The 27061-nt window shown below is 45.0% G+C and overlaps 1 protein-coding gene and 1 long non-coding RNA gene across 3 annotated transcripts in view; one reads left to right on the plus strand and one right to left on the minus strand.

The window, feature by feature from the left end:
- The window catches only part of FAM78B (family with sequence similarity 78 member B), an 82700-nt gene extending 81198 nt beyond the window's left edge, over positions 1-1502 (minus strand). The window contains exon 1 of the mRNA XM_045546608.1: positions 493-1502. Within this exon, the coding sequence (XP_045402564.1) occupies positions 493-755 (263 nt within the window). The 5' untranslated portion in view covers positions 756-1502. The remainder of the gene's footprint in view (positions 1-492) is intronic.
- On the plus strand, positions 1424-22405 carry LOC123634933. 2 transcript variants are annotated; one of them, XR_006734014.1, is made up of 3 exons: positions 1424-1493; positions 2431-2546; positions 22194-22405. It is a non-coding gene; the product is annotated as an uncharacterized LOC123634933 (long non-coding RNA). The 2 variants fall into 2 exon arrangements; XR_006734015.1 differs by lacking the exon at positions 1424-1493 and adding an exon at positions 1586-1630.
- The last annotated feature ends 4656 nt before the right edge of the window (positions 22406-27061 follow it).

Below are 27061 nucleotides of genomic sequence, written 5' to 3' on the forward strand. Positions count from 1 at the left end.
GAACCACCAACTCCTGCTCAGACGCCCGGGACCTTCTCTTCCAAGCCCGCTCCGGTTTCTCCAAAGGACGCGCGGCACAGCCCATGCGCCCCCGGCACTCCACTCCACTCCTCTACGGTTCCCCCCAAACTCTTCCCGGAGAGCCCCACAAAGCGCAGACAGCGCCCTGAAACTCCCAGGGCACTCGCCAGCCACCCCCACCTCCGCCCCTTGAACCCTCCTTGTCGCCTTCTTCCCGCCCCGCACCGCTCTCCTCGCGTTTCTGGGGAGTCAGAGCAAACCACGAGAAAATGCCTTCGCGAGGAGCCTCCCTACACCCGCCCAGTGACTGAAACAAAAGCGCAGGGAGGAGGGAGGTGGGAAAGGAGGCGGGAGGAAGGTTTAGAAAGAGGATGGGGACAGCGGTAAGAAAGAGCTGGGGTGTGGGGGTCAGGGTGGAGAGCAGGGCCGGGGGCCGGGACCCCGCTCTGCGCCGCGCGGTGGGTCGCTTACATGCCCAGGTCGCTGTAGGTGTTGAAGAACTCCATCTGGTTGCACGCCTGGATCCAGCCCACCACCCAGGTCTCGTGGCGGGGGATGGGGGGCATGACCACGCGGGCTGAGGCTTTGAAGTAGGGGGTCTTGTAGCGCAGGACGATGGGCGAGGTCTCCTCGATGCGCGTGGGGCACTGGTCGATGGTGGCGCACACATCGTACACCACGATGTTCTCGCGCCGGATCCGCGCCTTGCAGGTGATGCTTTGGATACAGCCCATCCTGCCGCCCGGCGCCGGCGCGGCGCGGCGTGGGGCAGCGCGGGGGCCCGCGCGGGCGGCCGGGGGCGCCCGTCACGCCGGCATGGCTGCGCGCCGCTCGCTCCCGGGCCGGCTCAGCTCGTGCCTCGGAGCGGGGGGCGGCTGCTGGGCATCCTCGGGGAAGCCCCCTCCTCTGGCCGCGCGCGGGGTCCCCGCCGCCCGCCCACGCGCGCCCCCTCGCTCCGGCAGGGCGCACGGAGTGTGCGCTCCTAGGGGGCGGCGGGCGCCCTCGCCGGCTCCGGCGCCCGGGCGGAGGGCAGCGAGGGGAGCGGCGCTACGAGCAGTGGTGCCCACCCCGGGCCGGAGCCCCCCGCCCCTCGCCGGAGAGGAGGAGGCGGCGGCGGCGGCGGCGGCGGCATGGAGCCGGGGGAGGGCGGCGGCGGCAGCGCCCGGTCTAGCTGCCTCTGCGGCGGCAGGAGCACCAGCAGCCGCCGCCGCCGCCGCCGCCGCATGAACCTCTGCACCGCGGCTGCCCCCCGCGCGCGGCGCACCCGGCGGCGGGCGAGCGGGCCGCCCGAGCTGCGGGCGGAGGCAGAGGCGGCGGCGGCGCTCCCACCGGCCCCGCCCCGCGGCCAGACCGCGGCGACACTCCCCGGCCGGGCGGCTCGGGCCTTGGGGGGCGCCAGGGGGCCGTGGCCCGGGCGGGAGGGCCCCGCCGGCTGGGGCTGCCCGGAACGTGCTCCGCGCAGGGAACTGGCTGTACGCCATGCGTTTTGTCCCTCTCCGGCTGCCGTCCGCGGGGGGTGGGGGGGGGCATGTGTAAGGGTGGGGGTGTTTAAAGGGCCGCTAGCGCCGGGGTGGGGCCCGGCACGTGGGGCCAGGCGGGCGGGGCGCGGGTAGGTGGGCCCGGGGTGGGGGAGGGGAGCTGGGACGGGCCGCGCCGGGGTGGGGCGCAGGGCGCGGCGCTGTCCGGAGTCCGGCGGGAGCCTGGCAGCCCGGGGGGCTCGGGGAGTTGGTCTTCGGGGCAGCCGGAGGATTAGGGGAGCAGCTTTATCTGCGATCGATCGTCATTTATAATTTAGCTCGTTAGATTACATTTAGGCTTGAGCCCCCCCAGTATCCTGTCTGCAGGAAGGCTGAAGTGTGGGCTGCCGCGGTGTTACTAAATGCAGCGGGTACACCTCTTTCCGTGCCCAGGTTTGTTCTGGAAGCTCTTCTTCCCACCACTGTGGATATAGTAAGGGTACCTGCAGAATCTCACCGTACTCTGACACCGGGTCGCCAACATGCCAGGGTTTTGGCACCATGTTGGACATTGTGTACAGTGTAACCGCCGTCATGTGTCTGGTTTTGCAGTCTAATGTGCCAAACAGGAAAAACATTTAGCAGAGGCTTTTCCTGGGCATCTTCTTACATTTGTATTTTCAAAGACAAATGCTTCTTTTTAAGTATTTCTTCCATGATCGTGGAACATTTGCTGCATCTGGTGGCCAAGTGTGAAATGCTCTTGACTAACAGGCCACAGGAGGCTGCTAGAGTTAGTCTTTAGCTGGGACAGATGTGATGAGGCATTTAAAAATTTAAAAGCGCTCTTCATCTTTGTTTTAACTTTTTTAACACCTTGGTTCACTTTATAGTTAACAAAAAGACAGTTTTTTTCCCTTTTATGACATGCCTCTCTCATTTTATCCTGCAGCCACAGCGGTTACTGGTCCTTTCATTCAGCAAACACTGACTGCCTGGCAGGAGCCTGGTGCAGGGTACTAGGGATTCCGAGTTGAACAAGAGCAAGCACATGGATCCCTGGAGAAGGTAAACCTGTTAATAGGTTGTTCCAATAAACTGCAGCATGCACAACAGGACACGTGCTTTGATGGGGGTGTGTATCCAGTGCCGTGGAAGGCCAGAAAGGAGAGCCACTGAGAGATTGACACAGGGGCCTGCCGAGGCAGTAACACCTGAATTGGATCCTGAGGGACCGACAGAGGCTTGCTGAGTCCGGTGAAAGGGACCAGAGTCTGACAAATGCAAAATGCATAGAGGTATGAGAGAACTCAGCATTTTCTGAGGGAGAAGCAGCTCACAGTCAAGGCATTTCTCAAAGTGTTATGTACCATGGGCATCAGAGTCACAGTCCAAAATCACTTGTTGATAGGACCATATCTTAATCTTCAGAGGAAGCCAATGAAGGCAGGACTTGACTTTGAGAAAAACTACTCTATATCAATCTAGAGGACAGAGCAGGCAGGGTTTCAGGATATTGTGATGACAGATGATTTGGCCTTGAGCTGGGGCAGTGCAGTGAGGCCGGAGAGGCTTGGCTGCATTTGAGAGTCATTTAGGAGGTAAAATTGATTTACTTGGTAGCTGATTAGATGTTGGGGAGAAGGGCTAGGAGGCCAACTCTGAGTTTTCCCGCTTCAGTGATCGAATACATGTGTTCAGAACAAGCAGACAGAAGTGGAAACATACTGGGGTTGTGGGTGAAGTCATGCTGAGTTTAAGGTGCTTGGAGGGTATTTTAGGGAGGGGGTCAGAGTTTGGGCTTCAAGGGTTGTTAGGTTCCAGGAAATAGACCAAAAGGAAAGCATTCAGTTGGAGAATTAGTTTACTTGTCAGGCTGCAGTTTTGTGGATAAATAAATATCTTCTTTGTCTTCTGGTGACACCTGTTAAACCTTCAGAGATAGTGAGGAGAATGGTAGCCTTCCCCCAATTATAGGAAAATCATGTAAGGGAGAATATGTCTAATTTTTCAAACTTAAAATAAGACCTTGTTATATCCAGTAGAGTGCCATAAAATATAATGTTATTCACAGACTTGGACCCTTGACATTCTCAAAAGGTTCATCCATGACCTTGGTGATTCTCCAAAATCATGAATGTCATCATGGCATATAATTTCCACCATAAAGTGCGGTAAAGTGTAACTGAAAAATGTAAGAAATCCTTTCAGACTCTTAATGGTTCTATAAATATGGGGCCAAGGTAATTTCTAAAGCTATTTTAATAAATTTTGTGATTAGAATAAACTCTTTACTTCATTACTTTACATCTTTACCTTATTAACTCCATATTTACCATATTTTTTCCTGTAAAGAAAAAATTAATCACAGTATGAGAATTACTGTGCAGATGTCAATGAGAAGAAAAGAGCTAAGCTGTATTGGGACACAGATGGCAGGTGTTGAGTGTGGTCCACCCACTAGCCAAGTGGCTGCAGGTACAGTCTGGCCTCCTAGCAGCCCATCCAAATTTGTGTCTCCGCAAATTACCTCATGACAGGGACCTTTCAGGTCACTCACTGAAGGCAGTTATCATTCCTGAATATTCAGTCTGCAAATGCCAATGCATGTAGCTCAAATGAAGTCCCCCAGAAGTGGAACGATTTCTCTGTGCTGCTCTTTTAAGTTTCTCCTCTTTCCTCATAGTGAGTCTCCCCTGCCTCTGTTAACACCTTGCATGCTGTTTCACAGTTGTTTGCTCACACTTGTCTCCTCCAATAGGCTGTTCACTCCTCGAGGGAATTTGCCATCCTGCCTAGGAGCTGCTTCATACGTGTTTGAATGACTAAAAGTGTTCTTAAGAATCTGATAAAACATCATGTCCCATACCTCCCCTAGAAGCTCTGTCTCATTACCGACAAAAAGCGTATGTTTTCATGCTAACTCTTTCTGCACTGATGTTAAGTGATGCCCTTTGTCTTTGAGCACTATGCACAATCTCAAGGGTTATCTGTTCTAGGCACCAAGAAATGGAAAAACTCCAATGGCAAGACCTTGACGACAATCATTCCTTGTGACTAACTTCATTGGAGTTTGTTCTCAGGGCCCAGTACAAGTGATCCTTTGTACTTCCAGCTTTTGATGTTCTTGGGCATGACAGAGCTCCTCAGTTCCCCGAGTCAGAGCCCTGCAGCACACTCTCCAGGATGCCGGCCTCTGCACCTTCTGTACAGTCCCCTCCGTCAGCTGCAGATGACCCTGCACTTGGTCCTTCCAGAAGCAGGGCGATCTCTGACTTTATTTTTCCCCTTGATTGACTCATTACTCAGTTCCTCAAGTGAGCTTTTTAGAAATTCTGGGTCACAAGGGCCTATTTTCTAGTTGACCTCGGCAAGAAACAAAAACAGATTACCAAAAATTGTTGAGGAATTGCCTCTGGAGCTGTTAAACACAGAGATGGATTTCTAGCTAACTTAGAAGGCCCAAAGATAGGCAAGAAGTTAAATGAATCCTTAGGTCCAAGCGTACAGGATTAAAGAAACAACTCCTTTTTGGTTGTGAACTCCCGCACTCCCACTTCACAGCCAGAGTTACTAATTTCTCCTCCAGGACAGGCTGAGAAACTCAACGAGGAGTGGACCATGGCAATAGACTCAGGTGCTTTGTGGAAGTCACTCAGCCCAAGAATGTGGCAGCCACTATGCTTCGAGTAGCTAATATTTACCAAGCTTTTCCCACTAGCCTTGCATTATATTAGGCTATGGAAATTAGGAAGAAGGTCGCCCTGGTTCCTCAGCTGTTCTGTCGAAGGTCCTCTGGGCCTGTCTCTGCCACATTCAAAGTCCGTTTCTTAATCCTTCTCTGCAGGATTTGATACTCTTTTCTTCTTTTAATCCCGTGATTCTACAAATTCTGATTCTCCTCTTTGCTTCTCTGACGACTCTTACTTTCTCATCTCCCAGGGTAGTATTTCCTAAGGATCTCTCCTCTCCTACCTGAACTCCCTCAGGGTATTCACCCGTGTTTTAACTCTTATTTTTCATGGAGATCTTCTAAGTTGGTCCTGCCAGCCCAGTGAACTGAGCTCAAAGCCAGCACACCCATTTACCTGCTAGATGTTTTCATTTGGATGTACCACCATCTCTTCCATCTCATTGAGCCGACACCTCTCTTCCTGCAAGCCAGTGTCTTCTCCCAACTGCTGGGTTTCTGGCTGAAGGCCAGTTTTAAAGGTCAGAACCGTATTGGGCTCCCTCCTCTCCATCTTTGCCACTTTATCTACCATATCAAGTCAGAGCATATTCTGATCATGTTTTCTTGTTATTATCAAATTCATCACAAATCCCTCAGGTTGATGTTGAAGTGCTCCATGATGGGATCCCAACCAACTGGCCTTTTGAGCCTTTTTCCCTCTCTACTTCCTGCCCACCTGGGCCTCAGTCCAAGCTGACAACTCACCGGTCCCTCCATTGGCCTCTGTCCTGCCCCGCTCTGTGATGGCCACGCCTTGCCTGCTGGTTGCATGTTCAACCCCCTCCCTCTTCCATGACAACTATAATAATAATCATGTGTGTCTCATTTATTTCTTACACAAGTCTATGAGGAAATGTCATTATCTTTTTTTTACAGATAAGGGTACAGTGGCAAAGAGTAAGGAATGTTCCCAAGGTCAGCTCCAGTAGGTGGCTGGGCCAGGATTCAAACCTCTGTCTGACCACACACAAATACTACCTGGCGCCCATGAGAAATTCTGTGAGCACTTTCACTGTACATCATCTTCCCCACCGCTAAACTCCTGGCCAGAATATATGGTGGGCACTGAGTAAGGGACACATGAATGCACAAGATAACAGGATTTCATAATAGATCTTGATATAAAAAGATCAAAGTGGAAGGATGAGTGAAGTATAAATCCAAGATTTCTAGGCTAATAGCTTAAAGAATGCAGTACTGTTGTCAGAGTGAGTCACATGAGGAGAGTTCGGTGGGTTGGGGGCTGCAGTGATCTTGATCTTAGGGTCTCTAAGTTTTCAAGTCAAGATCCCCTGTGGCGAAGTCACCACTGAACACATCTTGTTTGAGTTGTCATTTTAGGAATTATAGCTTAGTGCAATTCTTTCTTCTCCCCTTTCTCCCTCCTCTACTTTTTATCCCTTTCTTTCCCCCACTTACTTTCTTCTAGAAATATCATTGAGCCTTTTCTTCATGCCTGGTATTATGCTGGTGATTAGAGATCCTGAAACCTGTAAGATACTACATGCAGTTCTTACCTTGTTCATAGCACTCACACTTTTAAAAAAATATAATTTATTTACATGACTCTCTAGTTAATACATTGTCATAGTCTTGGAGTTTGTGTGTATTATTTGATTTTGTGTAGTCAGGTCTAAGCACAGTACCTGGCACTTTGAATGTGCTCAGATGACAATGAGTAACAGGTGGCCTGGTGAGGAAGAGGAGAAATGCTGTTGCAGATTAAGACCAGTGCTTCTCAAATTACAGTGCACAGACAGATCACTTGGGGATCTTGGTAAAATACAGATTCTGATACAGTGAGGGGGGGGCTGAGATTCCGCATTTTGAATGAACTTCTAGATCCTTGTTACTCAAAGTGTAGCCTGAGGACCACAGTGTTGGTGTTCAAGTTTGAGAAGCATGATGGATGGGGTGGGGTATAGGGAGGAAGTTTAGTATGGCGGGCATAGCACGTGGGGGCGCAGGGGTGGGCAAGGTAAGGCCAAAAAGGGAGGCTGAGAGCAAAGCCTACAGATCCCTCCCTGCACAAGGCGGAGGGTGGTACAGTGAAAAGCTAATGCAGCTGGACTCAGGCATACCTGAATTCCAGTCTCAGCCTGGACAAGTACTGGCCGTATATCTCCATATCCCTAGGCCTCATTTTCCTTGTCTATACAATGAGAATAAGGAGAACACAATGTCTACTTGATGAGGTTGCTGTGAGCATTAACTAAATGTAAATCTTTTAGTGTAACGCCTGGCGCACGGCAGGTGCGTGGCAGTGAGTGTCGTAACCGTCGCATGTGACAGCCCATGTGAGGAGAACATAATCGCTGCCTGGAGGAATTTCCAGAGCGGTCAGATCATCATTGTGGATGAGCCTCCTGGCTGCAGCCCCTGCAGTTTTTCTGTTTCAGTTTCATGACGGAAAGGGACAAACTGTGCATTGGTTGCACAGCTGCGGGATTTCCACGTGCAGGAAGCCCCAGGTCTGTAAAGACCCTCAGCCGAAGGCTGTTGCCTTCTCTGGATTTGTTTTGGCCTCATTCATATTTCTTCTGGACACCTTTCCTCCTTTTTCTCTTCGTATGTCACCTGTGGGTTTCCTACCAAACACCGACTGATCTGGGGCAAGGCGTGTTTTCCCACGATTCGTCCTCATGGGTCAGATGGTGGAATTTAGCTTTAGGATGTGTCCAGCTGAGTGCTGGAGCAGCGGTTGGGCACTGGTGCGTGTCGGTGGGAGTTCCTCGTCAGCAGGGCTGGCTGCTGCCCAGCTCTTGTGCCACGTGGAAGGCAGAGCCACCCCTCGTCCTCCCCATGTCCTTTGCCGCTGCCACCGCTCCATCCTCATCAGCCAGAGCAGTGGCCTCCAAAACAGCCTCCTCTGGAGGAGAGGAAGAGATTAATAGAATTGGCATTTTCTGTTATTTTTAGCTTTGCCTATTAAAATTTCTATTTTATGTATGTTTTATTTATGAATATACTGGTGATGTGGTACTGACATATATCATATATAAATAAATGAACAAGAAAACCTAAGTGGCAACCATTGATCTAGACAACTGCAATTTTTTCCAGCTGGTCTCCTTGTCTCAGTCCTTTCTTTTATATTACGCTCAGAGTCACCTTTCAAAAACACACTTCTCGTTGACTGATTCATTCATTCATTCACTTGCTGAGCTGCTGCCATCTGTGAGGCGCTGAACGAGGTTCTGGAGATATGGAGGTGGGTAAGATACTGCCCCTGTCCTTACGGAATCCAGGGAAATGGGCTCCCTGTGAGCTCACGCGTCTCTGCGTGATGAGAAAGACTTTGTAATCCGGCCGCTTCCTACCCTGCAGACCAAGCTCCACCCCTCCACTCATGTTTAGCCACACTGAGGTTCTTAGTGTTGCCCAAACGGTTTTCACCCCCTGTGCTTTCCATTTGCACATCCCACAAGCATGTAAGCTCCACGAGGGCGGGAGTCTCTGCCTTTTTGTTTACTAATGTATTCCAAATGCTTAGTACAACACCCGGCACATGGTAGGCTCTTATAAATATTTATTAAATGCACCAATGCCCTGAACATGCTGACTCCTCTTCTTAGAGGTTTTTTTCTCTCTGGTCAATGTCTGTCCACCTTTCAAAGTCACCTCCTCTGTGAAGCCTTAAGCCCCCCTTCTCCCTGGCTCCCACACTGAGCTCTGACTATTCCTCCATATTAGCAATTGTCAGGGTGTCTTGTAACTGCTTGTTTATGTGTCAATGTCTCCCACTAGGGTGCGTGCTCCTTTTGGGGTAGTCACTATGTTTTTCATTTTTATATCCTGGTGCCTGTCTCAAGTTAAATGTTTAATTAATTGTTTCAGAAAGGAAACAGAAATACAGCAGAAGCTAAGATCTCATCAAGGCCATGTTCTTGTAGGTCTTGTTGGGCAGAGAGATGGTGATGTATGAAGGGATGGGTCAGGCTCTTGCAGCCCTACCTTCAAAAACTTTCCTATTATATATTGAATTGTGTCCTCCAGAAAATATGTTGAAATCCAAACCTCCAGTACTTCAGAATGTGACCTTATTTGGACATAGGTTCCTTGTAGATGTAATCAGTTAAGCGGAAGTCACACTGGAGTTGGATGTGCCCTTAATCCAACGTGACTGGTGTCCTTAAAAGATGTAAGGACACAGACACACTGAGAGAATATGCCATGTGATGACAGAGGCAGAGATTTGAGTGATGAAATAAAATGCCAAGGATTGGCAGCCACACCAGAAGCTCGGAAGAGGCAAGGAAAGATGGTACCCAGGGTCTCCAAGGGAGCATGCCCTGCCAACACCTTGATTCTGGACCTCTAGCCTCTAGCATGATGACAGAATAAACCTCTGTTGTTTAAGCCACCCAGTTTGTGGTGCCTTGTGACAGCAGCCCAGGACACTGAAACACGTCCTGTCCCTCAGCTGAGGCACTGGCCGCTCCCTGCAGGCTCAGCGTCCCCCCTGCCTGTGCGATCAAGGTTCACCTCACTCAGGTCTGCCGAGGGGGCCCAGCTACACCTCTCAGCCTTTGTGGTGCCAGGGCATCCAGGTTGTGACCTGGGTCTGATCTAGAGCCTTGTTCCCAGGACCCGGCACCCGTGTTAACCTCTGGTCCTGGTCACAGCATTTCTATCTCTTCCCCAGGATCTGCTCCTTACCCCAGGCCCCATTTCTGAGAACTGGCTTCTCTGGTTTTCCTGAGCCTCACAACTGGTTTCTCCACATTTTCCCTTCTCCCCTGCCCACAACCTATTTTTTTTTTTACACAAAGTCAACACGATCTTTTCAAAATTCAAATAAGATCATGGCACTTATTCTCAAAAAACATGTCAATGTCTTCCTACAGCTCTTGGGACCCTATTCTTAGTCTCACCATGCCATGACCATGATAGGATGTTCGTGATCTGCCTCTTGGATGCCTCACCTGCCTCATCTTGTACCATGTTCTGTCTCATCTATTCTACCTGTACACTTTCCTTCTTTTGTGTCATTGAATAAGTTAAGCTACCTTCCACCTCCAGCCTTCATGCAAGCTTTTTCTTCTGATGGAATCACTCTGTACCCCTGCCCTGACCTCCAACTCTGACCTCCAGCCTCTGCACTCTCACATAGCCATCTCATTCTTTAGAGCTCAACCTACATGCCACTCCCTCAGCAATGCTTTCAATCTCCCAGACCCAGCTAGGGCTCACTATTGTGCACTCTTAAAGTCCCTGTACCTCGTTCTCACAGCACTTATGACTAATTTATTAATCACTCTGTGGTTATTTAATTTTATCTGTTCTCCTTGCTAGATTATAAGCTCTGTAAGTGTAGGAATCATGTTTATCTTCTTCATTGCTGTTTCTCCAGCCCTCAAAACCATGCCTGATACGTAGTGATTGTTCAAAAAATATTTGTTGAATAAATGAATGAGTTTGGGAGCTTGTCTTGGTAATCTCGATAACCTTGGTATCCCCCTAGTCCTAGAGATGTCACCCTGTGTCGCCGTTGGTATTCGTTCACCCTCTTGGGTGGGAGAAACATCCTCGAACTTCACCTTGGTGCCAGAACACTGCTGCTTACTCTCAGGTTTCCCTCGTACTGCCTACCTTCTTGCTGTTCCTGGATTTATCCCTGTTCTTCCTGCTGTCAGTGGGGGAAGTGACATCCATCACTCTACCTTGGAGGCCCTGGTGCTGAGGCCAGGACTTCTTGGCGCCATGTTGTGCCTGTGGGACTAGACACATTTCTCTCATCACCTGCTTGGAGATCTCCATGTTGCTTCCAGGTCCCGCCCCTCCTGGACTGCCCCATCCAAATTGTGTCAGGGACAAGCGTCTGGATATACAACGGGAGGACTTAAGGAGCTGGTGAGGGGATCCTCAGGGACTGACTGGGGAGCACTACCGTATGCTGTGTTTACCTAGAAAATCCAACATGGGCCTTAGTCCAGGCTAAAGAAACACCAGACAAGGGCAGGAATCTTTGTGAGCATTTACCATTGGAGTAATTATTTTTATTAATGCTAGAAACAATGGATTCATGAATAGGAAGCAAGTCCAAATCACATTATAATACAGGGAATAAGCAGTATATGAAGAAAACAATACAAAAAGGAAGGAGAAAACCTGAGAATTCCTTTAAGTTGGGTATTGTGTTTACTGGAATAGAAACTAATTTTATCTGTATCACTCAATAAGTATCACACACAGTGGAAGCAAAATAACATGAGTGTTTACGCTTCCTGAGGCAATTGGAAACAACAGCCACAATCCTGTACCAACATGAGACAAGCATCCAGTAGGTCACACAACACAATTTCATTTCACAAACCCCCACAGAGCTGGATGGACAGGGCCATGCTGTTTCCCTAAAATGTTTGAAGCACAATTGATTGTATCTTAAAATAGGCCCACAGCTTGGCACTGGGAGCTTTATTGGAAAGTCATGTCTCTGAGCCTTTGTGTCTTCCAGTTAACAAAGGATTGGTAGTGGTATTAACTCCTCCGGTCTTGGGAAGCTCATATAAATTCTTTGAGCCTCAGTTTCCTTGTTCGTATTTGTAATTCAAAAAGATTGTCTTCATGTCTGTCTCCAGATCTCCTCCTGTTTTTGTCTTGGGAAACACCTTGATAACTGCCTGGGACAGAAGATGAGCATCTGATGACGAGGAACTTGAGACCTGGCAAAAAGATGCTCATCGGTTCTCCCAGAGAAATGAATATGAATTTGGGGGATGGAAAGAGAATAAAGCAAAGAGAAGACAAGGGAGAGAGGAAAAAGTGGATACCAAATGGGTGGGGAGATCTGCCCATTAGAATAGAGAGAACTGATATTCAGTTTCAAGTGGTTTCTATTATTCTTTCATGTAAAAGACTCATTCCTCTGTGTCTCCAAACTTTCAACACTGTCTTCTTTACATGCAAAGTCCGTGTGTGTGTGTGTGTGTGTGTGTGTGTGTGTGTGTGTGTGTGTGTGTAGATTAACACATTAACTGCCATAAGAGGTGTATTTAGCTCACTCTAGTTTTGACCTCGGGGCCACGTGAAGCATATATAAAATCTTGTTGATGTTCTTATTGTTACAAGTAATATAGACAGTTTAATTCTAAAAACATGGATTAAATGAATAGAAGTCAATATATTTTGTTTTTCCATTTATGTTTACCTTTAAATTACACTGAAAGTTTTTATTCTATTTTCATAAGGAAACATCGTGGCCCCAAGGAAAAGTTTCTGGGTTTTTTTTTTTGTGTGTGTGGCAGTCATTGTGTTACAGGATAGGGATGAGTTTCATGTCTGAGTGAAGTCTAGGGTAAAGGTATAGGAACAACTGTAAGTCCAAGTAAAGACCAAGAGTTGAGAAGTGACATGAAGTCAGAGTCAGTGGAAACCACCAGGACATATGCACCCTGGAATTGACAGAATCTCCAAAGGAGGAATGGATTTTCTGAGAACATGGGATGAGATTTTGAGCCAATCAAATTCTTCTTCCTCAAGGATAAGGAAGACCTGAGCACACCTGAGTCACATGAAAAATAAGGAAAATAAACACAACACAGGGGCAGAAATCTTTGTGAGCACTTACCGTTGGAATAAGTGATTATTTTCTTTACCACTGGAAACTGCCCTGCCCTGATTACCTTATACATTTGTCACGAGTTGAGAAGGGCCATCATCAGAAGGCTCATGCATGTGAAAAGCTTTACCAATGTCAGATATTGTTAATAATATTACTATTTTAGAGACTTAAACCTTCTCTGCTTGTGTCCCCAGACTTTCTCACTCAATTTCCAATCTGGAAACATTACACAAAGTTTATTGTTTGTTCTTCTTGGTAGTTGGAGACCATCAAGGGCTACCCACAGGACAACATCTTTCTGACCATGCCATGGTAATAGCTAAAATAAATGCAAAGCTGAGAAATTAGGCAGAGGTCTAAAGAGACTGAACAATTTCCTGGTCACAAAGGAAGAAATTAAAATATATTAAACAAATGAAGAAACGAATGGTCAATGGGAGAGAATTCAGCTCCTGTTCTAGATGACAGAGAACAATGGGACTCGAAAAGGAGAAATCTAAACAAGGTCTCAAGGTAAAGAGAGGAGGGAGAAGCAAAAGAGCTCTTGTCCATTTTGCCCACATTTTATTGGGATGTGGAAACAATTGAGCAGAATGTGTAAAGGTGAAGATATCTGAGCAGAAATGGTAAAAACCAAAGAATAGCCTGGGAAAACTAGTGTGATGAGATGTGTGTCAAACAACAAAGGGACCACTCTCAGGCATATGAGACTGGGGAAATGACCCCCAACACCCCCAAGGTGGAAGACACCATCACCATGGAACTGTGAGCTGTGTCTGGGTGATTTAATGAATTCCTAAGATGTGCAATGAGAAAGCTCACTGGGCCATTGGCCTGTCTGGCTGTACTTATTAAATTTTAATTCTAACATACTCCCTTTTCCATTTTTATTAGCATTTTGGGAGAGAAGTAAAGGAGACAGTGCTTGGCTGGAGCTGAAAGCAATGCCTAGAAGATTTAGGGATCACAGGGGCAACCAGGGTTTCTACAGGACTGGGGAGACTTCCAGTACTTTATCCACTGTGGAAATCAGCCAGAAGGCAGAAAACTCAAAAGCAAAGATGGGACACACAGAGTCCAGCACCAAGTCCCTATTCATTTTTACTTTCTTTGGGTAGGGGTGGGCAACTGTGGCATATGGTCAAAGGAGCAGACAGTGGGATGCTGGAGAATGAGCCAGGCTGGGAGTAGATCCTGCTGCTCTGCCGCTATCTCATAGCACAAACTTGGGCAAATAATTAACCTTTCCTGAGCTTCAGTTTCTCATCAGAAAAACAGTATTATCCACATCTTCCTTACTGCCTAAAATAGACTGTCATATGTATAAATGCTTTGACATGGTGAGGCTCTGAACACATATAAATTGTATGATGTAATTTTGATTGAAAAAGATGATGTACTGATGTATTTGTTTTTTGGAAACCTTCCAATCCCCTCTAAGGATCATTTCTCCATTTTGGAGTAGTTACCTCTGTCCCGTAACAGTAGACTGTATGTCAAGAGACTGTCAACTACTCTCTACTAAGGTGTCTATTGATCAATAAATAATTAAGGGTCTGCCACATATCAGGCATTGTGCCAGGCATTGCAGAGTCAAAGATAAATTGGCACTGTTCTTGCCCTGTTGGAACCCATGGTCTAGGAGGAAAGCAATGATTAGAATGGAGGGTGAACATTTATAATAGAAGTCCTAGTAAAGTGCTGTGGGAGAAACAGGAGAGATTGGGAAGAGGAGCCCAAAGCAGAAGGGGAACATTTTGATTCTATGGAATCTGTTGTGGTATCCACTCTTATTTCTGATATTGATCGTTTGTGTCTTCTCTCTTTTTTTATTTGTGATCAATCTGTGTAAAAGTGTATGAAGTTTATTGATATTCTCAAAGAACCAGCTTTTGGTCTTATGAACTTTCTCTATTGATATTTCTCTTTTGTTTTATTGATATTGATTCTTATCATTATTTCCTTTCTTCTTCTTACACGAGATTTAATTTACTCTTTTTCTAGTTTCTTAAGATGGAAGCTTAGATCATTGATTTGAGACTTTCTTCTTTTCTAATGTAAATGTTTAATGCTATACATTTTCTTCTGAATACTCTTCACTGTATTTAATAAACTTTGATATATTATGTTTTCATTTTATTTCATTTCTAAACACTTTATATTGTCCCTTGTGATTTCTTCTTTGACTTATAGTTTATATATGGGTGTATTGTCTAATTTCTAAATATTTAGGGAGTTCTAAGTTGATTTTTTTCTTTTGTTACTTTAAATATTTTACTCCACTTTCTTGTAGCTTGCATTGTTTCTGAAGAGAAGTCTCCTGTCATTCTTATCTTTGTTCGTCTGTAGGTGTTGTATCTTTTTTTTAAATTTGGCTTTTTAAAAGATTTTTGCTTTATCGTGGGTTTTAAATAATTTAATTATGATGTGCCTGGGTATACTTTTTGTAATGTTTCTACTTTTGAACTTCTTGGGTCTGTGTTTATAGTTTTTATCAAATTTGAAAGTAATTTTCTTCATTATATCTTGAAATATTTTTCTATATCCTCATTCCCTTTCCTTTTCCTCTCTTTTAGGGCCACAAATTATAATTATATTAGGCTTCTTGAAGTTGCTCCATAGCTCATTCATGCTTTGTTTATTTTTTAAAATATTTTTTCTCTCTGTGTTTCATTTTGAGTATTTCTATTGCTATTTGTATTGTTATTCACTAATCTTTTCTTATACAGTGTCTAGTCTGCTCCTAATATCATCCACCATATTTTTCATCTTAGATGTATTTTCATCTATAGAAGTTCAATTTGGATTTTTTTAATATCTTTCTTGTCTCTATTATGCTCGTGATTTCTGCTGTCTTCTTCAGCATATGAAGTATAAATATAATAGTTGCTTTAATGTTCTTGTTTAATAATTCTATTATCTGTGCCATTTCTGGATCTTTTTGTATTGATTGATTTTTCTCCTCATGGATCATATTTGCTTGTTTGTATGCCTGATAATTTTCACTGGATGCCAAACGTCTTACATTTTATGTTTTTGAGTGCTAAAAGTTTTAGACTCCATTAAATATTTTTGTGTATCATTCTAGGATACAGTTAAAAATCAAACAGTGTAATCCTTTTGAGGCTTGCTTTTAAATTTTGTTGAGAACAGATATCTTTTTATATGAAGATAATTTGGCAATACCCTCTTGAATATTCTTCCTGTTGCCCCACATATTACACGTTTCTTCACTCTAATGATTGAGAATTTAAACTATTCTCAGCCCTTTGTGAGCTTTAGAAGTTGTTTTTTCCTGCTCTTTTCTGGTTGTCTTTGTTCTATCTCAAGTAGTTTTCTCACATACAAGCACTAATCAATATTCAGCCAAAGACTCAAGAGCTCTTGGCAGATCTCTAGAATTCTCTCTATGTGCAGGTCAGTTTTCTCTGATACTTGGTACTTTGTTTTCTCCATCTTGGTTGGAAGTGGAAGTAAATGTAAAATACCTTAAGGTGAGATTGCTTAAAGATCTGACTGTTTAAGCAGGCTCAGATCCAAAGAATAATGCATGGTCATGAAAACCAAGAGTAAGGTAGGGAGTAAAAGAATAATGTCAGTATGCCTAAAATCTGTACAATCAGTTTCATCCAGCCTCAGATTAGAAGCACATACTGGGCCCTGCTGAATACTTTGCTGGAGCAAAACAGAGGAACTCCCAGTCAGCACTGGAGGCTGAGCCACTGAGCTTACCCTTAGTTCTAGTGAACCCACCTGCTCCTGGACTCATGGTCATAGCAGATTTTCCTGGTTTCCCCGAAGACTATTTCTACTCATGTTTCCAGGGACTCAAGCCTGAGCCCCACGGGGCCTCCTAACACCTCAACGCTAATCTTCAAGACTGAGACATGAACCCATCCTCCCAGGGCCTCACTTCTGACCTTGGGATCATGATTAACTCAGCAGTAGCAGAGTTATGATAAATGGCTTTCTTTCCTTACAGTAATTCAGATTTCCTGGGATGAAGGGACTCCCCTGAGATAAGGAATGAGAGTTGCGCAGCTCCCTGTGTTGTAGGGGAACTAGAGGCCTGGCTGGTTGAGCATCTCTGATGACCGCCCTATGGACAAAGAGATTGAAATAGAGTTCGCAGGAGGCTAAGCCTCTACCCCACACCTAGAATCTTCATTTTAAAGAGTCTAGCTAAATGGCCTACAAGATCCTTTCCTTATATCTCTTTGGAACTCAATGTCATTTCCCTTCTGATTTCTTTTTATTCAGTCAGGGTTTGCAGAAACTGATGCCAAGGAGGTGCAGCCAGAGTGGCAATGCTAAGGGAAGCTCTCACTTCCCTGACCACAAAGCCCTCTTTGTTAGGACAAACTGTACTACGTCTATAATGATGTTATATTATTGTAGTGGTGACAGACACCAGGTGTCATCTCTGTGCACATTATATAGCAGGCCCTGTTGACTGCAGAGTATGAGCACAGGTGTGTCCAGTGTTCCTGACTCAGCTGCAATGCCCAACATAGAGCAGGACACACTGTAAGTGTACAGCAAATGCTCACTTTTTGAATGAGTAAGCCGAGAGAATTCCAGAGTTGTCATGGACTTGGAGAGGGCCAAATTTACCGAGCTTTTTCTGGGTGAATGGCACCAACAATGCATCATACAAAATTCAAAACACCACAGAGAGTTTTCCAATCTAGGGGTAAGAACTACAGTACAAAGTAAAAAGTTGTAGTGCCTACAAAAGCAGTGACTCACAAGTCCCAGGAAAAAGAGATCACTTCGTTCTAACCTCTTCCTTAGACAGTGGTCCCCTGAAGCAATATTTGTCTGTTTTCTAATTGGCATGTTCTGAAACCCTTCCTGTGTTTGGGGCATTTTCTGCATTGTGAATTTCACCTCTCCAAGCAGAAAACTAGATACTTGCTTTCCCACCTTCTTTGCGGCCAGGGCATATTCACCAATCAGATCCAAGTTCTGCCAATCAGATACACCTATGGGAGACTTCAGTTAGGAAAAGAGCAGAGTGAGGATGCAAAGGCTGTAACTCATCTTCTAATGAAAATGACCATGGGGCATTTGGCTGTTGGGGGCAACAGAGGCAGAGTTTTGAGTTTCTAGGGCCCAATGTCAGCCGTGTCTCTGCTGGGGGCATCCACAGGGTGGTCCAAGTATTGTCCCTGGTCATGGCACCTCCAAGGCTGGCCTTCTGGCCCTCCTAGAGATTTTCTGAGCTATCCAGTATCTTTTAATAAATTCTTTTTCTGCTTAAGGTAGACAAAGGGGAATTCTGCTATGTGTAAATGAGAACCTGACAGATACACCTCTGGGTTGTTGATTGTTAAGGGCCAGCACTTCCTGTTTATGTGAATGCAAATTGAACTCATTTGTTCTGTGATTCCAGGTACATATTCCTAAGAGTTGCTAGGTCAGAATGAGCAAGAAGGTCCCAAACCACCCTTGAAGGAAGGAGAGGAAATCTTACTCCTGAAAACTTCCTTACAGTTTTTGCAGTCTAAATATACACATTAATTTGCACCTCTGCCTGTACCATCACTTTTGGTAAGTACACCTGGACACCCAAGCCAGAGATGTGCAGTCATCCCAGACCCTTCCTCTCTCACCTCCTGGTTGCAAGCTTTTACTGTTGATTAAATCATCGATCTTCGCTACACTCCCACAGCGGCTGCCCTGGCTGAGACCGCCATCATGCATTTGCCTCCCTGTTCAGCGCCCTGCCTCCGGCCCCTTCGCATTTCAGGCCATCTCCCAGCCACCAAAGGTAGTCAGTCACTCTCTTTTCTCAGAGGAAATCCTCCAGTGGCAGCCTAGTGTCCAAGCTGCCTTGTGATCTTGCCCCAGATGACCATTTTAAACTCACGTCTTGCTACTTCCCCACTGTCTCCTATGTCCAGCCACCCACCAGGCTCCAAAACCAGGTTCTCTTTGCTGCATCTCAGAGTGTACTGCTCGCTCTTTTGGAAATGTCCTTAATCAAAATCATGCCTTTGGCATACTCCTGCTTACCCTTCAAGATTTCATGCGAATGCCACCAACTCTGGGAAACAGTTTCTGCCATTTTCAACACAGTGGAGCACTTTCTTTTCTGTGCTACCATTCCTCATTGTTCTAGTGTAGAACTTACTGCTTCAGTGTGGTTATTGATTGACACGTCTATCTTCCCATTAGGCAATGAGGATGTGAGGGGTAGAGCTGGAGTCCTCTTCATCTCTGTAACTCCGTGGCCGAGGACAGTGCCTGGCACTTAGTGGGTGCTCAGCTGGTGCCTATGAAATTAATTAATCAATAATAAAAGCAATTACAGGAGAGAATCTAGAAACTAACGTAAAACATTGGGAACCTGCATTCCCAAGTAGAGGCTGTTTTAAAAGTAGTAAGATTCTAGTCACTCCAGTCACAGTGTCACCTCTCCAGTGGGTCACATGACACCCCCCCCAGGAGCATTTCTTTCTGCACAGACAGCCCAAAGGCAGCCCCAGAAAAGGCAATGAAGTACCTGCTAATTTACAAACACCTAGGTATCTGGAATAATAATTAACCCAGAACTCACTAATAGTTACGGAGTAATTAATAGTTAAATGTTAGCATTTAACAAAATGATGTTTTTCCCCTTTTCTACCCAAGCAATGATTTTCGGTTGAGGATGCTCAGAATGGCTTGAAATGGGAGGAAATCATTCCAGACACCACGTGTATTTAAAAGGCAGTGCTCCTTGTGGGCGTCCCTCATTGCTGTCATTAACCACCATGGAACAGCAAGCATTTACTGAGTCCTCGCCAGCCAAGGCAGAGCTGCAGAACTGAAGGCAGGCCCACTCCCACAAAATCTCTCTTGCAAAAAAAAAAAAAAAAAAAAAAGAATTTAGACGGAGGCAGGTGATCATTCACAATCCAGAAAGACCCTCTGCTATATGAAAGGATCTCCCACAGGGCTCTTTTAAATGGGAAACTCCTCGAGAGCACTTAAAATGTCATTGAGTTGATAAGGAATTGATTAAGAACTAATTCTTTCAGAAACCAATTTCTTGCACAATGGGGGTGTAGGATTGCAGCTCCCATCTTTGTCTTGCTGTCATCCCCTGTCAGCAACCTCTACACAGCAACCCTGTGCAAAGGGAAGTGCCCGGACAGGGTCTGGAGACCTGGGTTTGAATCTGGCTTTCGGTCATGCTGACTGAGCATGGGCAAGCTTAGCCTCGGTGTTCTCATCTGGAACTGCGGCCAACAAACGCGGGGCAAGAAGTGAAAAAGAATGAGAGTGCAATGGTCTGTGACACAGGTGGTTGTGCACTATGTCTAGGGCTGCCATAACAAAGTGCCACAAACTGAGGGGCTTACACAACAGGCGTTTACTGTCTCACAGTACGGGAGTTAGAGATCTGCAATCAGGGTGTTGGGGGGAGTGGTTCCTGCGAAGGGCTGTTCCACGTCTCTGTCCTTGCTTCTGGCAGCTTGCTGGCAGTCTTAGATATTCCCTGGCTTTTGTTCTATCGCCCCAATCTCTGCCTTTGTCATCACAGGGCATTTTTCCTGTGCGCACATCTGGGATGACCCCATCTTGACACATGTGCAAAGACCCTATTTCCAAGTAAGGTCACATTTTCTGCGGTACTGAGGGTTAGAACTTTAACATGTGAATTTTGGGGGTGGGGGACACAATTCAAACTGCAACAGCTCATCATTGTTCCGGGCTTAAGTCACTGAAATAGCAGACAAGCTGTGTTTTTTCTTGTTAGATATTTTGCTTTTCTTGGGTGAGATGTTGCCAAGCAAAAGGTATTTTTATAGAAACAATAGCGAGCCACAAAGGGAAGCTCTTGGACACAGAAATCAAAGCAAAAGGGAAACTTTAGCAGAGGACAGATTGGATTACAACTTGGGGAGCAGCTCCCAGTAGCAGTTTTATTTTTCCTGCCCTTCTCTTTCATCCCTCCCCTTTGCAGGAAAGGGAGTGTGTTCATCAGGGGTTTGGTGTTGTCCTTCTAGCCTCACTGAGGAGTATGAGGAAGGCCTGGCACTCTTCATACCATGACTCACTTTTTGCAGGAAGTTACCTCACGCCCTGTGGAACCATCCTTCTGTTAGATGGGGACAGCTGTCTGCCTCCAGGGTTCTGCCAGACTGGCCTCAGGAGCAATGAATTGGTCATTTCTTTCTAATACTGGTTTCCAATATACTACAAAAAAAAAAAAAGCCAACTGATGTCTTATACATTCTATTACCATTGGATTGCTGGAGGTTTGGAGGTCAGAGGCTAGAAGAAATGACGTTGGGAGTTCTAAAGTCTGTGACATACTTGTTTTGTGCTCTGGCACCCACACAGTGATCCTGGGATTTGGAGGTAGATTGATTGTAGAAATGGCCCCATTTCTTTCCACCTCCCTGTGTCCTTGCATTCAGTAGTGATCTCCCACACTGCCTTTTGGTATAGCCATGTATCTTGCTTTGGCCAAAGTGGGTAGACGGAAAAGGGCTTGCATTTTAGTGCTTGTCCTCTTGCTGCTCATGCAACCTCTCCCACTGCCACCAAGTGATCCAGCTCGAGCTAGCCTGATGGAGGAAGAGACACCGCTAGGAGCAGAGAGACAAACTATTCCAGCCGAGCCATCTTTAATTTGCAGGACAACTCTGCAGCTAATCACAGTTGTGTGAGCCCAGCTGATATTAGGAGAGTTTGATATTAGGAGAATTCTGCCCAGATTGGCAGAATCGCCCTGCTGAGTCAAGCCCAAAATGCGTATTATCATATTTGTGAGCTAAAATATTCAATAATATTTTTTGGTTTTGATTGTAAGCTACTTGGTTTTGGAGTAGATTGTTATGTAGCAAAATCTTACTAACACATGTACTGTCCCAAAGGTTGTTCTAGAGTCTGGTACCACTGGTGAGATCATGTGTGTTGGGATTTTAGGGGTAGTTTTCTATATAGCCAGGTGAAATTTGGGCTAGGAAGTGGGATCTGTTACCAACCATGCTCTCTGTCCTTTGAGAGCATAGGCTTTATAGTCAACTGACTTCAAATCATGGCACTGCGTCCAGGTGGGATAATAAGCCGCAATAAACAGAGGCTTGATACAATAAAGGTGTAGTTCCATGTCACAATCCATTTATATATATTTGGTGTCTCATACATCTGTGATCAGCTACAAAGTTAGCTGGGGGATGGCTAATCTAAGACAGCTCAGCTGGGATGGCTTGTCTCTACTCTAGGTGCTATCTCGTCCTCCAGAAGACTGGCTTGAGCTTGAGCATATCTGTACCTATCTATATCTATATCTATCTATTAATGTATATCTCCATGTGCAGATTCAGGCACTGTGATAGTTAATTTTAGTTGTCAATTTGACTGGATCTTGGGATGCCCAGATAGCTGGTTAAACACTATTTCTGGGTGTTTCTCTCATCAGGTTTCCTGAAGACATTAGCATTTGAATCAGCAGACTAAGAAGATTGCCCTCCCTTATGTGGTGGCCTCATCCAATCCACTGAAGGCTTGAATAGAACACTATGGTAGAGGAAGGGAGAATGTGATGGCTTTCTGCCTGAAGACTCAAACTGAACCAGGATGTATCTTCTCCTGCCCAAGGCCTTCAAACTACACCACCGGCTTTCCTGGTTCTCCCGCTTGCAGATGGCAGATTATGGGACTTCTTAGCCTCCATAATTGTGTGAGCCAATATATTATAATAAATTTATATATAATAAATTTATATATATATATATATATATACATATATATATATATATATATCTTATTAGAACTCCTACTGGGAGTTTACCAAGTTCATTTCCATGCACCATGTCTATTTAAAGGGTAAATAATGAAATTATACTACTTTGAAGGTAATTTTGCATGGTGGATAGTTAAAAAATAATCTGCTTTGGGTATCAAATTTATTAGCTTAGTCACTGGCTGATAGATTGGTCTTTCATGTCCTCTCCTTGCCAGCACTCCATTTCCACTATGCTTCCTGCGTCCTCCCTAGAAGTATTACGATCTTCCCAAGAAGCAGTGACTGGACAGGCCTTCAGAATTTCAGGTCTCAGATCCAGACATTTATATGAGTGGCCTGACCACGTTGTTCACTGGCTGGTGGGGCAAAGGCATGTCCAAATGGGCCAAGCATGGAAATAGATAATGGGATCCTGAGTCCCTGCCTTCCTCTCTCATACCCATCCCTTTATTTGCCTCTGACTGCTTGTAAGATAGTTCTGTGCAGTTCTCCTCTTGTCCAAATGAGTAAGTCCAAACCTGGGTGGATTTGTTCTTCCCATTCTTGACTCCTTTTCCAAGTATCTCACATTCTTACATTTTTATGTTAATGGAACCATTATTCTCCTACTCTCAGTTCTTTAGCCCTTTTGCTTTTATTTTCTATTGTTAATCAGGTTCTATAATCCATCTACCCCAGCGTGGACCCTGGTCAGCTCACATCACATTCCCTGCAGTCTGTCTGTACTCTGCTGCCAAAGGAACCTTCTCAAGCTACACTTTGATCATATCAGTGTTCCCTGAGAATTTGCAATGGCTTCCTGCTGCTATTGCCTCAAGACTCCCTCCCTTCCTTAGATGAAGTCCCTCATGTGCACCTGCTCAGGTTCAAGGACCAAGGAAGGAGAAGAATAAGTGTCTGCCTCCCACTCACCAACATATGGTGGTGAAAAAGAGACAGAAAAACGACAATTGACTCCCGTCAAAAAGAGGAAAAAAGGGAAGCATGATCAGTCACCGATTCATAGCAGTTCTGAAATCCAGCCTGACATATGTCCCAGTTTCTCTGACTTGAGGCAAAGGGTATTCCCTGATGAAGGCTCACGTTTGTTTTTTAGAAGTGGTTCTCTTCAGATCTTGGTCTCACTCTCTGGGATCTGCCTCTGCCTCTGAGTCTTTCTTTCTTTCATAAAAATGTCCCAGTTTTGTAGCTGTGTAGCTCTAATCCTTCTGCCTGCCCTGTGGGAAGCTGGGGCTCAAAGGGAGGGCAAATGTGGTGGCCAGTCTACAGGCACAGTGAACCACACCTCCTGGTGCTCATGGCTTTCTGTAGCTCCCTCACCCAATAACCCAGGCTAGCTCCGTGACCTGCTTTAACCAGTGGAATATGGCAGAGGTAGCACTGCACCAGCTCTGGACCAAAGTCTTAAACCCTGGCAGCTCCTGATTTTGTACGTTTGGGATCTCTAAACCTCCGTGTAAGAAGCCTGTCTACCCTGCTGGAAAAACCACATGGAGAGGGAAAGGCCTGAGAATACATGAAGATGGGGAGAGGCCAAGTCATGCCAGCATCCCAGTCGGACTTCCAGGTAACTCCATGCTGAGTTTCTATCTGATGGTAAATACATGGGAGAACCCAAGGGAGACCACAGAAGTACTTCCCGTGGAGTCTAGTCAACCTATGAAACTGTGAGAGACAAGAAGGTGGTTGTTGTTTTAAGCCATTAAATGGGGTGGTTTGCTATCCAGTAATAGATAATCGAAATATGTGTATTCCTGCACTGAAAGTTATTTAACTCTCCATCTGTGCCTGACATTGTGTTAGGCCAAACAGATACAAAGCTGAATAAGGCAGGGATTCTGAAGTCTGTTTTATTCATACATGTCAATAAAAATCTTTGTAAATAGCATTACTTTAATTTTATATCTTAACAGCAAAAGATTTCTGTTTGAAATATACCTGTGAATCCTTTTGTGAAAAGAAATAATTACTGTGACATTTGTCATATTTTTCATTTTCTTCAAGTTAGAATTTTTCAATGGTGAAGCACACCCGAGCTTTCAAAAATATAATTTAATTCAACAAATATTTTCTGAGCACTTACTATGTGCTTCTTTTATATATTTTTAAAATCTATGTACTCAAGTGAGATTAGGTTGAAATTCAAGTACTATTTTTCATCTGACATCTATTAACTTGCATGGGGTTTATTGTCCCGAGTTACTTGGGGATCCTGTTTTTGTCTATTAGCATATATTCTTGTTACTATTATGCATCCCCTGGCTGTTTTCTTATTACTTCGGCAAGAATTACATTCAGTTGTTGAGTTTCTAAATGACCTAATTAGCAGCACTTTTTTTCTATTCTTTCTTTATAATTCTGTCTTCAGTTGGACTCCCTCCCCATCACCCTCTTTTCCTTTCTGAGTTTTACTCAACATCCTGCTAATGAGTTCACGTTCCACTCTTGGCCCTCCGTGGATTGCTGCCCAGGCATTTGGAGACCTCCTTGCCTTAATTATTGGGGGAAAAAATCTCTTCTTGGTCTTTTCTTGCTATACTCTAATGGCTCTGAGTTTCCAGTTATTTACCTCTCATGTATCTTTGTTTTTCATAGAAACAGAGACCAGAAAGCAGAGAGGAGCCCTGGAGATCATGTAATTTTACAGATGAGCAAACTTTGGACCAGAGAGCCAAGTAACTTGCTCAGAGAATCACAGGCGGTCAGCGGCAGAGCCGGGACCAGAACCCATATCTCCACACCAAGAAGTCCTGGCCTCAGTAATGTAATGAATGCACTATCAAACCACATCACACTAATGTAAACTGACCAACTGATGGTTGATTGATCAGCTCCTATTTATAATTATTAATGGATTTTAATTAAGCCTCAGCTCTATTCCTAGTCTTGGGCTAAAACTGGAGAAAATAAGAGAAAAAAGGAAGTACAGTGGATTCAGAAGCTGTAAGTTATATAGTAGTAGGTCACAATATTTTTACGGTTTAGGATCTTGGTGAATGCTCTTGTGCCTCAAATTAATTTATGCAATTAATATTTATGGAACACACACTATGTGCACACATGCATGCATGCACACACACATACACACAACACATATTTTCCCTACACATGTGTGAAATAGTATATAATATCCTCAGAAATATATTTATAATATAATATATACAAGTTTTATACCTGTTGCAATGCACCACAGATTTGTTGCTTTTTTTTGAAAATGGACACTGTGATTCCTTACAGATAATTTATCTTTCTGTTCATTCTCATATGCCCAGTGCTTAGAATCATCTGATCATTATATTTCATAACAGGGGTCCTCAAACTCAAATGCATTCAGGGGCCATGCAGTTAATGTGAATAAGTGAAGCAGGCTGGGTGTTACACTGCTGGGGTACTAAGACCACAAATTCTGTTTAAATAGAGCCGTTTGCTACTCCATGTCAGAGGACTGTTGCCATGTGGAAGCTCAAGGCCCAATATTTCTAGAACTTCTGAATTTTTAAGAGATGCTGAAAGTCTTTATTTTGTGTGAGATCTGCTGATTTTTAAATAGTTGACCATTTAAAAAATATAAAACCACGGCCCGGGCCAAACTAAGCATGTTTAGCAGATTCGGCTCCTGGGCAGACAGTATGTCCCACCACACTGGTGTGTGCCATCCCCATAGTCACAGACAGTAATATCCAACCCCCCAGCCATGGGACTGTCTCATTTCCTAAGAATTCTGGAAGCGAGGGCTTCATGGGCGGTGGTTCTTCCTCACTGACCGTTGTGGAGTGTTCAAACAATACTAAATTATTTGCTTGGTCAGTCTCCCCTTGATATCACTGGGAAAATCAAAGTCCTTCACTAGAATGAATGGGGAAGCAGTAGCTGCTTTTGAGGTAATCCAAATAAGAGATTGCCTTTGCCTAGTTTTTATTAGTTCACAATGTATTAATTTTTCTAGAAATTCAAATATAGTACTGGCAGTGCCATCTGATGAGTGTGTTAGATGGCCATTCTTACATGGGTCATGCTAACACATATCTATATGTGGCTTTTTTTTTTTTTTTTTTTTTGAGACAGACTCTCACTCTCTTACCCGGGCTAGAGTGAGTGCCGTGGCGTCAGCCTCGCTCACAGCAACCTCAAACTCCTGGGCTCAATCGATCCTCCTGCCTCAGCCTCCCGAGTAGCTGGGATTACAGGCATGCACCATGATGCCCAGCAAATTTTTTCTATATATTTTTAGTTGTCCAGCTGATTTCTTTCTATTTTTTTTAGTAGAGACGGGGTCTTGCTCTTGCTCAGGCAGGTCTAGAACTCCTGAGCTCAAACGATCCTCCCGCCTTGGCTTCCTAGAGTGCTAGGATTACAGGCGTGAGTCACCGCGCCCGGCCTTACATGGCATCTTGAATCCTATTTTTTCAACCCCCAAAATAATAGTCTAGTATCAGCTGAAACTATTAGTTCAAGCTCCTCAAAAGTCTCCTAAACTTCAAGTCTAATTTCCTCTTCTCACTGCTTGTCTTATTTCATTTGCTTATTTGTCAAATATTTAA

This window comes from Lemur catta, chromosome 3, assembly GCF_020740605.2.
Source record: "Lemur catta isolate mLemCat1 chromosome 3, mLemCat1.pri, whole genome shotgun sequence".
NCBI classification, from domain to species: Eukaryota; Metazoa; Chordata; class Mammalia; order Primates; family Lemuridae; genus Lemur; species Lemur catta.